This window comes from Carettochelys insculpta, chromosome 22 (genome assembly GCF_033958435.1).
Source record: "Carettochelys insculpta isolate YL-2023 chromosome 22, ASM3395843v1, whole genome shotgun sequence".
Taxonomy (NCBI): domain Eukaryota; kingdom Metazoa; phylum Chordata; order Testudines; family Carettochelyidae; genus Carettochelys; species Carettochelys insculpta.
The window spans coordinates 10,159,427-10,175,167 of record NC_134158.1 but is presented as its reverse complement, the minus strand read 5'-3'; the positions used below and the strand labels follow the sequence as shown (position 1 = coordinate 10,175,167).

Here is a 15,741-nt window from a genome sequence, read left to right as displayed (position 1 = left end):
CCAGGCTGGGTCAAATGTGACGCCCATTTACGCCGCGTTCTTGTCTCCCACCGCGCCCAGCGTGGCCGGTATCACGGATGAGATCAAGAAACCTCTGCTGGAGAACGATGGAAGAACCTACCCCTGGGGTTTGCTCCTTTCCTGAGCCCCCCGCCTGCTGGCAATTGGCGTGTGCCCCACAGGAGGAGTTTATTTGTGCGCACGACATCTGTGTGTGCATTTTTGACCCTGACTATTGCAAATCCGAATATCCCCAAACTCCCTGTGAACAGCCCCTCGCTGTGTGAATGCTCCTGTGTTCTCGCCCCCCTCGTGTAGCTGAGGGCAGTGTAAGCCCCCAGCGCCTGCTGTGAGAAGCATTTTCTCCGGGCGGGCTCTGGAGTGGTTGGCTCTCACTTTCAGTGAGCGTCTCCTTCTTCTGGGGGAGCTGGGAAAGTGCGAATTGTTCTACTCAATATAGTACCGGTGAGAGGGGCCTTTTCCTCGCGCGCGACGATGGAGGAGTTTCACACCGTGTTACTCTTGCATAGCCTCTGAGAGACGACTTCATGTGCTGCGAAAGAAAGTTCCAGCCCAAGCCCCCCGTCTAAAACAGCGACTCGGGGGGCGGGTCCTTTGCCTTCCAGGGGCACCGGATTCATTTCTGGCTCAGATCTATTCCTGGTGCGATGGGTGTGCTGGGGGAGTCGGGGGGTGGGGGGACGCACACCCTGACAGTCTGGGGCCTACCAAACCGGCACCCAGCTATTAAAACGAGCCGATGTGGGGCTGGGGGGGAGTCGGAAGCCTTGGGGCTGGGTTCCCTTTAGGGACCAGGTTTTTAAGGGACAAGCAAACGGCCCAGAGGCCGAGCTTAGACACAGAATAAGGCCACCAGAGGGCAGCACAGCCCAAGAGAGCAGAGAACAGGCTGTGGCTGCTGGGCACAGACTGAGAACCGACCCAGCTCGTGTCACAGGTCAGGCTGAGCAGACGCCGGTGTTGGCCAGAGCGCTAGAGAATGACACGCCAGAGGCCCGGGCTCCTGTCCGTCACCTTTGCTTTATTGATTCAGCACCACAGAGCGAATGGCAGGAAGGAATTGCAGCAGAAACACGTTGCAGAGAAAAACTCCCTTCGGGGAGCCAGCAATTCGGAGCTGATCCCCAGACTCAGCCTGTGCTACCCCGCGATCTCCTTTCCTTCCCAGAGCTGGGAAAAGACCCCCCCAGTGCCATCACACCCAGACTCCTCTGCTCCAGCCTGCTGGCCTGCACTCGCCTGCTGGAACCGGGCACACAGCCCCGGCGGCCCGACCGCCAGGCCTCCTTTCTAACCACTAGCCCACGCTGCCATCCCAGGGGAGGGGTCCCAATGCGGCGTCGCCTGCTCTAACCATTCGCCGGCGCTTTGCAGTCCCTGAGCTCTGCATGGAGACACCAGTTCGGCAAGAGCAGCGTAACAGAAGCTCCGGTTATGGGCCCTCTCCCTGGCTGGAGGGTGGCCGATGGCTCCAGCAGGGGACAAGCTACGAGCCTTTACGTGGAGGTGGCGTTGATCGGTGATCCTCCGTTTCCCTAACACTCGGCTCGCAGGCCAGTGGGAACAGACCTTGGATTCTACTTGTTGGCGTAGCAGCGGGTGAGGGAGAACGGAGATCCCTCCGGCGAAATCCACTGAGCAAAGCCCAAGCGATCCATCACCCGGGGAAGCCGATGACCCTCGAGGGGTCAGGGCAGAACCCCAAGTGAACTCTGCTCCCTGGGGGGTCAGGTGACAGCGTTAGGCCTCAGGGCACTGTCAGGGGTGCTCACAGCAACTCACAGGTCTGCTTCTTTCCAGGCACGCCAGGTCCAGGATGCTTCTGTCTCCGTCTGTCGGGCACATCAGTGTCTGGTTTCTCCTCTCTCACTGGGGGGACGTAGGGTTAGGCCATGCTAAGCTGCCCCTGCAATCCTTCCTTACCCTTCTTCCCACTGCCAATTCTTTTTCCAGGTGGTCACAACCTTCCCCGGTCCGCTCCCAGCTGCACATCCTCTTCTGAACTAAGCTCAGGAGGCAGGATCCTCCCAGACCCGCTTCTTCCTGCTGGGCTCACTAGCGCTCAGGAGAATGGGGAGGGAATGTCTGCGAGGCGTCCTCCAGCCAGGAGAGTCCCTGATGCTGTGTTAGGGACCACATCCCATCTAGACTGCATCCGAGGAGCACACAGTTACTAAGCCGAGGCTGTGGAGAACCTCACCCTTCTCCTGGGACACTGAGGGTGGGCTCGTCTCCCCGAGGGAAGGGCTGGTAAACTCATCCTCTGGGATGTTTAAAGGGACAGTTTCGGGGGGAACAGCCGGAAGAGAACAATTCTGCCCCGTTGCTGCTGGGGACGGATGAGCTGGGAACTGGTGCGACTGTCCCACGGTCGCTGCGGAGATGAACGGGGCTTTTGCGAATTTGAGAAGGTGTCTGGTCGGCATCTCCAAGCAGAAAGCCCAAGCGCCAGGAAGCGGTGGAAATCTGTTATCTTTTGATCATGCAGCTTTGCTCGGGTCGGGCCACGAAGCGGGACCCCACCGCAAGGCTGTATTGATTCTGCTCTTCCTACTGTATAGGCAGCTCCCTCATCGCCTTCCGCAAGGCTCCTTCAATTGCTTCCAGCTTCGCCTCATCCACTGGCTGCTGGCTGGTCTTTATCGCCTCCTTGACGAGCTCCATCTGGCCTTTCACGTTTTTCTTGAACGCCTCCTGCTGCTGCAGCACCAGGCTGGAGATCTCCTTCTGGGTCTCTTCTATCTTGTAACTCAGTCGGAAATTCTCAGAGGAAGACTTTGTAGAGACGGTTTTCAGCTTTCCCAGCAGAGGCATCAGATGTTTGTAAGATACGCTGACGTAGGTGTCGGAGATCATGAGCACGAACTGCGCCACGCTGGAAGCTCTGAATATCTCATCCATTCTGCGGGTGGGAGGGAGCTCTGGAGAGCCCTGGACAGAACAAAGATACTCCCTGAAGCAGGAGTCGATCTTCTTGCCTATCATCTGGAAGAAGGGAGACATATTGTCCCACTGCCTCCTCATACTCTTCAGGGCCTCGACCGCTTGGCCCAGCCTCCTCCCGCCTGTCTCTAAATCCGCCGCCCTCACCTCGTATTCCTTTAGGTCACATTCAGCTTTCATCAGCTCCTTGTTCTGCTGGTCGACGCTCTCAAATTCCTCCTGCTCCTGCTCCAGGGTTGCCTGCAGCTTCTCCCACTTCTCCCTCACGTCGGAGAAGCTCTCGTGGCTCAGCAGCGTTGCATCCGACTCTGGGGCAGGGAGCTCAGGTGTGACGTCGGGGGCGGCGAGACACTTTTTCACGATCTGCAAAAAGACCATTTTCACAGAGTTGCCCGTCTCCAGCACGGCTGCCACGTAGCTCCGGAAGTCCTCATCCGTCTGCTGGTTCTTGGGACCCTGCTTCGCGTCCTCCTTGGCCGGCTTCGCTGGGATGCCTGCCTTCAGCTCTTGTACACGCTTCAGCTCCTGCTCACAGCCCTGCCTGGCGTCTTCACAGGCCTGCAGCAGGTTCCCGACCAGACTCATCACAGCGGAGAATGTGGTGCGGAGTTTGGGCGTCAAGGCCCTGCTTTGGTTCGACGCTGCCTGTATGCTCTTAACAATGCCTTTGAGCTCAGCGTTCTCTGCGCCTTCCTGGCAAAGTAGGACAGACTTTGCCATCTTCTTTGGGACGCCTCTGAAACACACTTTCATCTCACTCATGATCTCCTGGGTGGCTTTAAAGGACCACCAGAGCTGAATGTTCACTTGTGCCAAACAAGCCCCGAACGATTTTGGCAGCTCTCGGATGTTCTGGTTGACGAAGACATTCCCCTCACCGACCGAGATGGACGTCAGCTGCTCCAAGCTGGCGATGAAGAGTAGGGCTGGTTTGAGGAGCTCCTCCCAGTTGCTGTACGGCTCCATCATCAACTGAGTCACCTTCCACAGCCCGTCTGCTTTGCCGATGCTCTGCTCCGGCTCGGTCGCAGCTGAACTTTGCCTGCAAGGTGTAACCCTATTAAACACTGCACCCGGCAAGCACAGGAGCGATGTACTGGGCTTGGAGAAAGGTGCACCACAATTAGAGCCAGGGGGCAAGCGTGAAAAGTTCAATGAGTTTTTAAACAATTGGCACCATTGATTTATCTCCTTAATTTAACCCCCTCCCCTGCCCCGAAAGCCGGCCAGCAGACGGGCATGCGAAAAGCCCACTAACATTAGCTGGCGCAGGAGATACCTTCCTGGCACCTGCACTGCAAATAAGGAGGGGAGAGCTCGGGTTGCAGTGTCGGGGCCAGGGGCAGAAATATCCCCGGGTGTCCCCCACTGGGGCAGGGGGGTCACAGGAGGCCAGTGAGCTGAATTCGCACCTGGGACAGAGTTGGCTGGGGACCGAGGAACAGCCACGTCCCCCCCCGGGCTTCCTCTCCTGCCCTGTGCCTGCATGGGGAGTTCGGTGCAGATCCACAAAGGGACGCAGGAGTTGCTCGGGAGCACACAGTGGCACTCCAGACACCCCCGGCCCAGGCCAGTTTGAGATCACTGCGCAGGGCTCCCGTCCAGTTACGGGCACCGGAGAACGGGGCCCACAAAAGCCACCACACCAGGCTGAGAGGGACATGCTGGGGAGAGGGGTGCGTCCCACCCCCCTCTGGCACTTGTCTGGGCTGGGGCGAGGCCTGTGCCGGCTGATCCGCGCCCAGGGACGGTCCCCTGGCGGCAGGCGGTTAAGCCATTCCTATAAGATTGGTGGTGGCGCCTGCCGGGCTCCTCACACGCCGTCGGCGGGGCAGGCTGCCCCTCTCACGCCTGTTAGCCCGGGCACTAGGGTGCTTGCCTGGGATGTGGGGGGTCCGGGTCCTTCCCCCTCTCTGCCTGGCGAGGACGAGGGCTCTCCTGCCGTTTAGGGGAGCGCCGGCTCAACCGAGGGGCTCTCCTGGGACGGGTCTCCGCCTCTCTGTTCAAGCTGTTGCACTGCAGATAGAAACTTCAACAGTCCCCGGCACAGAAGCAGTGTGAGACTGTCTCGGGAGCCCACTGCTTGGAAATAGGGAACCCCACGTTCAGCTCCCTTCTTCTCATCGGCACAGGGAGGAATTGAAACAGAAGCTCCTCAAAAAAAGACGGGGGGGGTCTGGGAGGGGGCTGCGAGCTGGAGGAGGGGTGTAGGAGGTGGTACAGGCGCGGCAGGGGGCTGTGCGCTGGAGGAGGGGTGTAGGAGCTGGTACAGGCGCAGGAGAGGGCTGTGCGCTGGAGGAGGGGTGTAGGAGCTGGTACAGGCGCGGCAGGGGGCTGTGCGCTGGAGGAGGGGTGCAGGAGGTGGTACAGGCGCGGCAGGGGGCTGTGCGCTGGAGGAGGGGTGCAGGAGGTGGTACAGGCGCGGCAGGGGGCTGTGCGCTGGAGGAGGGGTGCAGGAGGTGGTACAGGCGCAGGAGAGGGCTGTGCGCTGGAGGAGGGGTGTAGGAGCTGGTACAGGCGCGGCAGGGGGCTGTGCGCTGGAGGAGGGGTGCAGGAGGTGGTACAGGCGCGGCAGGGGGCTGTGCGCTGGAGGAGGGGTGCAGGAGGTGGTACAGGCGCGGCAGGGGGCTGTGCGCTGGAGGAGGGGTGTAGGAGCTGGTACAGGCGCGGCAGGGGGCTGTGCGCTGGAGGAGGGGTGCAGGAGGTGGTACAGGCGCGGCAGGGGGCTGTGCGCTGGAGGAGGGGTGCAGGAGGTGGTACAGGCGCGGCAGGGGGCTGTGCGCTGGAGGAGGGGTGTAGGAGCTGGTACAGGCGCGGCAGGGGGCTGTGCGCTGGAGGAGGGGTGCAGGAGCTGGTACAGGTGCGGCAGGGGGCTGTGCGCTGGAGGAGGGCTGTAGGAGCTGGTACAGGCGCAGGAGAGGGCTGTGCGCTGGAGGAGGGGTGCAGGAGCTGGTACAGGCGCGGCAGGGGGCTGTGCGCTGGCGGAGGGGTGTAGGAGCTGGTACAGGCGCGGCAGGGGGCTGTGCGCTGGAGGAGGGGTGCAGGAGGTGGTACAGGCGCGGCAGGGGGCTGTGCGCTGGAGGAGGGGTGCAGGAGGTGGTACAGGCGCGGCAGGGGGCTGTGCGCTGGAGGAGGGGTGTAGGAGCTGGTACAGGCGCGGCAGGGGGCTGTGCGCTGGAGGAGGGGTGCAGGAGCTGGTACAGGCGCGGCAGGGGGCTGTGCGCTGGAGGAGGGGTGCAGGAGCTGGTACAGGCGCGGCAGGGGGCTGTGCGCTGGAGGAGGGGTGCAGGAGCTGGTACAGGCGCGGCAGGGGGCTGTGCGCTGGAGGAGGGGTGTAGGAGCTGGTACAGGCGCGGCAGGGGGCTGTGCGCTGGCGGAGGGGTGCAGGAGGTGGTACAGGCGCGGCAGGGGGCTGTGCGCTGGAGGAGGGGTGCAGGAGCTGGTACAGGCGCGGCAGGGGGCTGTGCGCTGGAGGAGGGGTGCAGGAGCTGGTACAGGCGCGGCAGGGGGCTGTGCGCTGGAGGAGGGGTGTAGGAGCTGGTACAGGCGCGGCAGGGGGCTGTGCGCTGGAGCAGGGCTGTAGGAGCTGGTACAGGCGCGGCAGAGGGCTGTGCGCTGGAGGAGGGGTGTAGGAGCTGGTACAGGCGCAGCAGGGGGCTGTGCGCTGGAGGAGGGGTGCAGGAGGTGGTACAGGCGCGGCAGGGGGCTGTGCGCTGGAGGAGGGGTGCAGGAGGTGGTACAGGCGCGGCAGGGGGCTGTGCGCTGGAGGAGGGGTGCAGGAGCTGGTACAGGCGCGGCAGGGGGCTGTGCGCTGGAGGAGGGGTGCAGGAGGTGGTACAGGCGCGGCAGGGGGCTGTGCGCTGGAGGAGGGGTGCAGGAGGTGGTACAGGCGCAGCAGGGGGCTGTGCGCTGGAGGAGGGGTGCAGGAGGTGGTACAGGTGCGGCAGGGGGCTGTGCGCTGGAGGAGGGGTGCAGGAGCTGGTACAGGCGCAGGAGAGGGCTGTGCGCTGGAGGAGGGGTGCAGGAGGTGGTACAGGCGCAGCAGGGGGCTGTGCGCTGGCGGAGGGGTGCAGGAGGTGGTACAGGCGCGGCAGGGGGCTGTGCGCTGGAGGAGGGGTGGAGGAGCTGGTACAGGCGCGGCAGGGGGCTGTGCGCTGGAGGAGGGGTGCAGGAGCTGGTACAGGCGCAGCAGGGGGCTGTGCGCTGGCGGAGGGGTGCAGGAGGTGGTACAGGCGCGGCAGGGGGCTGTGCGCTGGAGCAGGGCTGTAGGAGCTGGTACAGGCGCGGCAGGGGGCTGTGCGCTGGAGGAGGGGTGCAGGAGCTGGTACAGGCGCAGCAGGGGGCTGTGCGCTGGCGGAGGGGTGCAGGAGGTGGTACAGGCGCGGCAGGGGGCTGTGCGCTGGAGGAGGGGTGCAGGAGGTGGTACAGGCGCAGCAGAGGGCTGAGGGCTGTAGGAGCTGGTACAGGCGCGGCAGGGGGCTGTGCGCTGGAGGAGGGGTGTAGGGGCTGGTACAGGCGCGGCAGGGGGCTGTGCGCTGGCGGAGGGGTGCAGGAGCTGGTACAGGCGCGGCAGAGGGCTGTGCGCTGGAGGAGGGGTGTAGGAGCTGGTACAGGCGCAGCAGGGGGCTGTGCGCTGGAGGAGGGATGCAGGAGGTGGTACAGGCGCGGCAGGGGGCTGTGCGCTGGAGGAGGGGTGCAGGAGCTGGTACAGGCGCGGCAGGGGGCTGTGCGCTGGAGGAGGGGTGCAGGAGGTGGTACAGGCGCGGCAGGGGGCTGTGCGCTGGAGGAGGGGTGCAGGAGGTGGTACAGGCGCGGCAGGGGGCTGTGCGCTGGCGGAGGGGTGCAGGAGCTGGTACAGGCGCGGCAGGGGGCTGTGCGCTGGAGGAGGGGTGCAGGAGGTGGTACAGGCGCAGCAGGGGGCTGTGCGCTGGAGGAGGGGTGCAGGAGGTGGTACAGGCGCGGCAGGGGGCTGTGCGCTGGAGGAGGGGTGCAGGAGCTGGTACAGGCGCGGCAGGGGGCTGTGCGCTGGAGGAGGGGTGCAGGAGGTGGTACAGGCGCGGCAGGGGGCTGTGTGCTGGAGCAGGGGTGTAGGGGCTGGTACAGGCGCGGCAGGGGGCTGTGCGCTGGAGGAGGGGTGCAGGAGCTGGTACAGGCGCGGCAGGGGGCTGTGCGCTGGAGGAGGGATGTAGGAGCTGGTACAGGCGCGGCAGGGGGCTGTGCGCTGGAGGAGGGGTGCAGGAGCTGGTACAGGCGCGGCAGGGGGCTGTGCGCTGGAGGAGGGGTGCAGGAGGTGGTACAGGCGCAGCAGGGGGCTGTGCGCTGGAGGAGGGGTGCAGGAGGTGGTACAGGCGCGGCAGGGGGCTGTGCGCTGGAGGAGGGGTGCAGGAGGTGGTACAGGCGCGGCAGGGGGCTGTGTGCTGGAGCAGGGGTGTAGGGGCTGGTACAGGCGCGGCAGGGGGCTGTGCGCTGGAGGAGGGGTGCAGGAGCTGGTACAGGCGCGGCAGGGGGCTGTGCGCTGGAGGAGGGGTGCAGGAGGTGGTACAGGCGCGGCAGGGGGCTGTGCGCTGGCGGAGGGGTGCAGGAGGTGGTACAGGCGCGGCAGGGGGCTGTGCGCTGGAGGAGGGGTGCAGGAGCTGGTACAGGCGCGGCAGGGGGCTGTGCGCTGGAGGAGGGGTGTAGGAGCTGGTACAGGCGCGGCAGGGGGCTGTGCGCTGGAGCAGGGCTGTAGGAGCTGGTACAGGCGCGGCAGAGGGCTGTGCGCTGGCGGAGGGGTGCAGGAGGTGGTACAGGCGCGGCAGGGGGCTGTGCGCTGGAGGAGGGGTGCAGGAGGTGGTACAGGCGCGGCAGGGGGCTGTGCGCTGGAGGAGGGGTGCAGGAGCTGGTACAGGCGCGGCAGGGGGGCTGTGCGCTGGAGGAGGGGTGTAGGAGCTGGTACAGGCGCGGCAGGGGGCTGTGCGCTGGAGGAGGGGTGCAGGAGGTGGTACAGGCGCGGCAGGGGGCTGTGCGCTGGCGGAGGGGTGTAGGAGGTGGTACAGGCGCGGCAGGGGGCTGTGCGCTGGAGGAGGGGTGCAGGAGCTGGTACAGGCGCGGCAGGGGGCTGTGCGCTGGCGGAGGGGTGCAGGAGCTGGTACAGGCGCGGCAGGGGGCTGTGCGCTGGAGCAGGGCTGTAGGAGCTGGTACAGGCGCGGCAGGGGGCTGTGCGCTGGAGGAGGGGTGCAGGAGGTGGTACAGGCGCGGCAGGGGGCTGTGCGCTGGAGGAGGGGTGCAGGAGGTGGTACAGGCGCGGCAGGGGGCTGTGCGCTGGAGGAGGGGTGCAGGAGCTGGTACAGGCGCGGCAGGGGGCTGTGCGCTGGCGGAGGGGTGCAGGAGCTGGTACAGGCGCGGCAGGGGGCTGTGCGCTGGAGGAGGGGTGCAGGAGGTGGTACAGGCGCGGCAGGGGGCTGTGCGCTGGCGGAGGGGTGCAGGAGGTGGTACAGGCGCGGCAGGGGGCTGTGCGCTGGAGGAGAGGTGCAGGAGGTGGTACAGGCGCGGCAGGGGGCTGTGTGCTGGAGGAGGGGTGCAGGAGCTGGTACAGGCGCGGCAGGGGGCTGTGCGCTGGAGGAGGGGTGCAGGAGGTGGTACAGGCGCGGCAGGGGGCTGTGCGCTGGAGGAGAGGTGTAGGAGGTGGTACAGGCGCGGCAGGGGGCTGTGCGCTGGCGGAGGGGTGCAGGAGGTGGTACAGGCGCGGCAGGGGGCTGTGCGCTGGAGGAGGGGTGCAGGAGGTGGTACAGGCGCGGCAGGGGGCTGTGCGCTGGAGGAGAGGTGTAGGAGGTGGTACAGGCGCGGCAGGGGGCTGTGCGCTGGAGGAGGGGTGTAGGGGCTGGTACAGGCGCGGCAGGGGGCTGTGCGCTGGCGGAGGGGTGCAGGAGCTGGTACAGGCACGGCCGGGGGCTGTGCGCTGGAGGAGGGGTGCAGGAGCTGGTACAGGCGCGGCAGGGGGCTGTGCGCTGGAGGAGGGGTGCAGGAGGTGGTACAGGCGCGGCAGGGGGCTGTGTGCTGGAGGAGGGGTGCAGGAGGTGGTACAGGCGCGGCAGGGGGCTGTGTGCTGGAGGAGGGGTGCAGGAGCTGGTACAGGCGCGGCAGGGGGGCTGTGCGCTGGCGGAGGGGTGCAGGAGGTGGTACAGGCGCGGCAGGGGGCTGTGCGCTGGAGGAGGGGTGCAGGAGGTGGTACAGGCGCGGCAGGGGGCTGTGTGCTGGAGGAGGGGTGTAGGGGCTGGTACAGGCGCGGCAGGGGGCTGTGCGCTGGCGGAGGGGTGCAGGAGGTGGTACAGGCGCGGCAGGGGGCTGTGCGCTGGAGCAAGGGTGTAGGAGCTGGTACAGGCGCGGCAGGGGGCTGTGCGCTGGAGGAGGGGTGTAGGAGCTGGTACAGGCGCGGCAGGGGGCTGTGCGCTGGAGGAGGGGTGTAGGAGCTGGTACAGGCGCGGCAGGGGGCTGTGCGCTGGCGGAGGGGTGCAGGAGGTGGTACAGGCGCGGCAGGGGGCTGTGCGCTGGAGGAGGGGTGCAGGAGCTGGTACAGGCGCGGCAGGGGCTGTGTGCTGGAGGAGGGGTGTAGGAGCTGGTACAGGCGCGGCAGGGGCTGTGTGCTGGAGGAGGGGTGCAGGAGCTGGTACAGGCGCGGCAGGGGGCTGTGCGCTGGCGGAGGGGTGCAGGAGCTGGTACAGGCGCGGCAGGGGGCTGTGTGCTGGAGCAGGGCTGCAGGAGCTGGTACAGGCGCGGCAGGGGGCTGTGCGCTGGAGGAGGGGTGCAGGAGCTGGTACAGGCGCGGCAGGGGGCTGTGCGCTGGCGGAGGGGTGCAGGAGCTGGTACAGGCGCGGCAGGGGGCTGTGCGCTGGCGGAGGGGTGCAGGAGCTGGTACAGGCGCGGCAGGGGGCTGTGCGCTGGAGGAGGGGTGCAGGAGGTGGTACAGGCGCGGCAGGGGGCTGTGCGCTGGAGGAGGGCTGTAGGAGCTGGTACAGGCGCGGCAGGGGGCTGTGCGCTGGAGGAGGGGTGGAGATCGGGATGCAGGGCCTGGGAAGGCGAATGGCTGCCAGAGCTGGTTACGTGGGGCAGAGGGGCGCGGTGGGAGGAGGCGGCAGGCTCTGGCCAGGGGGCACTTACCTGGCCTGGAGTCCCGCAGGCGCCTTAGCCGAGGAGCTGCGCTTTCCAGGCCCTGCCTGCGCTCGGAGCAGCTGCTGTAACCTGGCAGTTGCAAGCCCAGGCAATGGCCCCTGCAAGCCGGGACACCAGCCAATGGGAGCTGCGAGCTCGTGCCGGGGCGAGGGCAGCGCGAGTCCCCTGCTCCCAGAGTTCCCAGCCCCGTCGCCCACTTGGAGACGGGCCAGGCAGGAAGTCGACTTGGGCTCTTGCAGGCGAGCTCCAGCCTGGGGACCGTATTTCGCCTTCCCTGAGCTCGGGTGTGCTGCTGGGCGTGGGAAATTCCCCGCTCAGGTGAGTCCTCCGCCCACCGCTACCCCGGCCGGTCGCTGCAGAGCCAGGCAGGTGCCCAGGCTGCCCACGCCAGGAACGGGGCCTCCTGCTGGGAGCTGCAAGCCGAGACAGGGGCCTGCGCCGTCCAGACGTGAGCCCTGGGCTCCCGAGGGGCAGCCCCGGCCTCTCCTTATCCCAGATGACTTCCTGTGGGTACCACGCCCCTCCGGCGGCCTCTTGTCTCGACTAAACCTGGCTCTCTTCTTCCTCCTCCCGGCCTGGGCCAGGCTCTCTTACCCCGGCTCATTCGGGGGTCTCCCCGCCGGGGGCACCTCGCCCCTCGCTCAAGGCGCCTAGAACTGCGCACAGGAATCCCCCGAGACTCACCCCTGCTGTGGAGAGGGGGACGGGCACAGTCCTCCCACTGACCAGCGCCTGTGTGTGGGACTCATCCCCCCACCCCGGGCGTGTCTGACTTATGCCCATTGTCAGCTCTTCCAGGCAGGGCTTGGCTGCTCCCCTGTGGGTGTGGACAGCACCCAGGGGGGTGGTGCCCTTCCCCGCTGAGCCCCAGGCACTGCGTGGGGCGACCAGATCTCCCTGTCCCACATACGGCAGCCGCCCAGCGTCCCCAGCTTCCCCGAGGCTCGGCGAGGAAGAGGGCCAAATACAGGCCAATAAGTCCCTTTGAGAGATAAGTCGGGGCACATTTCAGCATCCCAGCTATGGGACCGTCCCGCCCAGCACAGGGCGGCTGGTCACCCTCGCAGCGTGGAAATGCGCTCGATAAGTAATAAGCGTAACCCCCGGCCCGTCTGCTCCCCTTCTCCCTTGCTGGAGGCCGAGGGCTGGCGTGACTCACCCTGCCTTCCACGGAGCCCAAGTTCCCGGCTGTTCCTCACCTTCGGATGCGGCTGGGAGTCAGACCTGGTCTCTGGTGAGACGGGACGCAGCATAAATAGAGGTGCAAATGACCTTGGGGGAGTCTCAGGCGGGGCTGCAAACATCTGGCTGGTGGCCAGAGCTCAAACCCCTCCCCTGTTCAAGCTCCCTTCCACCCCCACCCCCACGTGGCCCGGGCTGCGAGAGGGAATGTGGGTGAGAAAGAGGTGTGGGCTTGGGGAGGGACTTTGGGTGCAGGGTGCTGGCTCTGGACTGGAGCAGGGAGGCTGGATCTCGGAGGGGGTTCGGGGCTGGGGGGCTGGCTCTGGACTGGAGGAGGCAGGATCTTGGAGGGGGTTCAGGGCTGGGGTGCTGGGGGCTGGCTCTGGACTGGAGGAGGCAGGCAGGATCTCGGAGGGGGTTCGGGGCTGGGGGGCTGGGGGCCGGCTCTGGACTGGAGGAGGCAGGCAGGATCTCGGAGGGGGTTCAGGGCTGGGGGGCTGGCTCTGGACTGGAGAAGGCAGGCAGGATCTCGGAGGGGGTTCGGGGCTGGGGGGCTGGCTCTGGACTGGAGGAGGCAGGCAGGATCTCGGAGGGGGTTCGGGGCTGGGGGGGCTGGGGGCCGGCTCTGGACTGGAGGAGGCAGGCAGGATCTCAGAGGGGGTTCGGGGCTGGGGGGCTGGCTCTGGACTGGAGGAGGCAGGCAGGATCTCGGAGGGGGTTCGGGGCTGGGGGGCTGGGGGCCGGCTCTGGACTGGAGGAGGCAGGCTGGATCTCGGAGGGGGTTCGGGGCTGGGGGGCTGGCTCTGGACTGGAGGAGGCAGGCAGGATCTCGGAGGGGGTTCGGGGCTGGGGTGCTGGGGGCCGGCTCTGGACTGGAGGAGGCAGGCTGGATCTCAGAGGGGGTTCGGGGCTGGGGGGCTGGCTCTGGACTGGAGGAGGCAGGCTGGATCTCGGAGGGGTTCGGGGCTGGGGTGCTGGGGGCCGGCTCTGGACTGGAGGAGGCAGGCAGGATCTCGGAGGGGGTTCGGGGCTGGGGTGCTGGGGGCCGGCTCTGGACTGGAGGAGGCAGGCTGGATCTCGGAGGGGGTTCGGGGCTGGGGTGCTGGGGGCCGGCTCTGCGGGGGAGTCTGGGTGCAGGCGGGGTGCCGATGCACAGGCTTTGGGAGGGAATTTGAGGCTCTTCAGGGGCTCGGTCACGTCAGTCGCAATCAGGGGTGGGCGCGTCACATGCAGGAGCATCGGCCATTTGCTCCCCGTTCGCTCCCGTCAGGGTTGACGGTGGCACCCCTGGAGCGGCGCCGATATGGGCGCCCTTAAGCACCACTCCCGCCCGGCCCCTTCCCGTGTTGCTTCCCACCGGCTGCGGGGGCATTGGAACAACTTCTCTTCCCCTGGACTCTGCAGGGGCCAATCCCTCCGCCTTCCCGCGCCGGCCCTACCACAGGCCTGTCTCTGCCGTGTCGCTCGGCCCCACCGGGCGTAGGACAGACGGACCCTCGGCCGGATCTCTGACAGGGCTAGCAGGGGCCCAGCTCCCATCACTGCCTTCGGTGACTTCCACACCACCCCGCTCCCGATTTCCCGGGGGATCACAGGGCGCTGAGTGTCCAGACGCTGCCCTGCCTAGGCCCCCCCCCAGTCCACAGGGATCAGGAGCCTGTCCAGCAAGTCGGCTCAGCTCAGAGCCCTGCCCCTCCGAGCTTCATCGTCCTCGTCGCTGGATGAGGTGGCCCCGGGCGCCTCGTCCATAGGCCCCCTCCAATTCCCCCCACTGCAAAGGGGTGCGAAGACGCTACCTCATCCCCCCCCAGGGTGTGAAAACTCCCCTCTGAGCTGGCCGGGGTCCTGCTCTCACTGCTGACCTGTGCCCCCAACTTGGCTCCCCCTTGCCGCCGGTGCGGGTTGGCCGGAATGCCCCTCGCTTACAGGAGTAAAGGTGTTTCGGGTGTGTCCAGATTTAATCTGTGCGGTGGAAACGGCCTTGCTGTGCTGAGTGAGATAGCGGGTCATTACTCACTGCTCTTGGCAGCCCTGCTTCCTCGCCCGGCAGGCCTCAGGGCCAGGGCAAATGGCTGCCACCAAGCTTTAAAGCCTGTGCCGACGGCAGCAAACGTAGGGCCCAGAGCAATCCTCACCTGTCCAGCCTGTGCCATTCCAGCCCAGGACACCGAAGGACGGAGGTCAGCCGCTGACCGTCGCCGTGGCGGAGTCACCGTCGAAGGAGGAGGCGCCTCAGCACCGTCACCGGCCCTGCAGGGCCCGAGGAGGTCCAGATCCCGGTCCCGGAGCCTCGCGAAAGGAAAAGACACGAGAGGCGCAGGCTCCTGCTGAGGCCCGGGCACGGGCACCCGGAACCACCAGCGTCCTGCCGACCCCGCCTGGCCTCCTGTCCGGAGGCCGAGTCCACCCCACAGTCACAGCTGGACAGTACCGGGGAGCTCCATCTCCCCTCCGCCCCGGGGCTGCGCCATTCCCACCCAGGTGCCAGGAGGCACGGCCCCTCCGTGGTGCCCGGCGGCAGAGGCTTCAGCCTCTGAGTCGGACTCGTTCCGGGCCAGCGGAAGCAGGAGCAGGAGATGTGAGCACCAGGGGACCCACGCTTGGCCAGATGGCGGAAAGCCAGGCCACTTACCGCCAGACAAGGGGCTCAGCCGTCCCTTCCAGGCTTCCAAGCCGCGGCATAAGCTAGCGCAGCTCCAGGGCGCTCAGGGGCCCGGGCGCCGGCCGGTGGGAATCGGGGCGGCTCTGCTTGGCTGACGGTGCTTTCTGCCGGCGCAGCGTGGGGCTCTGTACGCCGAGTTCTGCCTCTGCGGCCCCGGCCCAGCGCAGCCCAGGTCAGCATCTGCTGGCTGGATCCCCTTGAGCAGGGACGCCGAGCAGTGAGCAGCCGGGAGTGCCAGGCACGGGGCCTGTGTTCTCCCATCCCCTCGCTCCAGCCACAGGCACAGCCACAGCGCATGGAGTGGCTCGTGTCCTGGGATTTCTGTAACACCCGGCCAGGGAGAGAAATACATGTGTACTACCTAGCTCGAGGCGCTCCCTCTCCCCTCCCCTCCCCTCCTCCAGAGCCAGGCATCCCCAGTGCCCCCCGACAGCCAGGCACCCCCAGCCCCCCCTCCCCCACAGCCAGGCACCCCCCAGTCCCCCCAACCCAATCCCCTTCCTTCCCCCAGAGCCAGGCACCCCCCACCCTACCGCCCCCTCTCCCACTTTAGCCCAATGCCTGGGACTCCCTGGTGGGCCCCCACCCCCCATGCTCCTCCCTCTGGGCACGGGGTCTCTGGGTCCCTCCGCAGCCGCGTGTTGCCGGCTCAGCAGCGGGTTCCTGTGAGCATTGGGCCCTCAGATTGCCTGGGAACAGCCACAGGGCCTGGGCTCGAACTCCCAGGAAAGTGGCCATAAAGCCCTCGGCCGAGTCTTCTCTGTGCTGTGTGTCATAGACCCCCG

The 15,741-nt window shown here is 66.8% G+C and overlaps 1 protein-coding gene across 1 annotated transcript; it reads right to left on the bottom strand.

The window, feature by feature from the left end:
- Positions 1 to 1,027: 1,027 nt before the first annotated feature.
- On the bottom strand, positions 1,028 to 15,084 carry LOC142024643 (uncharacterized). The gene is made up of 5 exons (XM_075016788.1): positions 14,430 to 15,084; positions 12,272 to 12,343; positions 11,101 to 11,210; positions 4,844 to 5,043; positions 1,028 to 4,006 (listed from the first exon to the last, which is right to left on the bottom strand). Exon 5 carries the CDS (start codon positions 3,931 to 3,933, stop codon positions 2,572 to 2,574), a length of 1,362 nt encoding a protein of 453 aa, XP_074872889.1. The 5' UTR covers positions 3,934 to 4,006; positions 4,844 to 5,043; positions 11,101 to 11,210; positions 12,272 to 12,343; positions 14,430 to 15,084; the 3' UTR covers positions 1,028 to 2,571.
- Between the last annotated feature and the right edge of the window lie 657 nt (positions 15,085 to 15,741).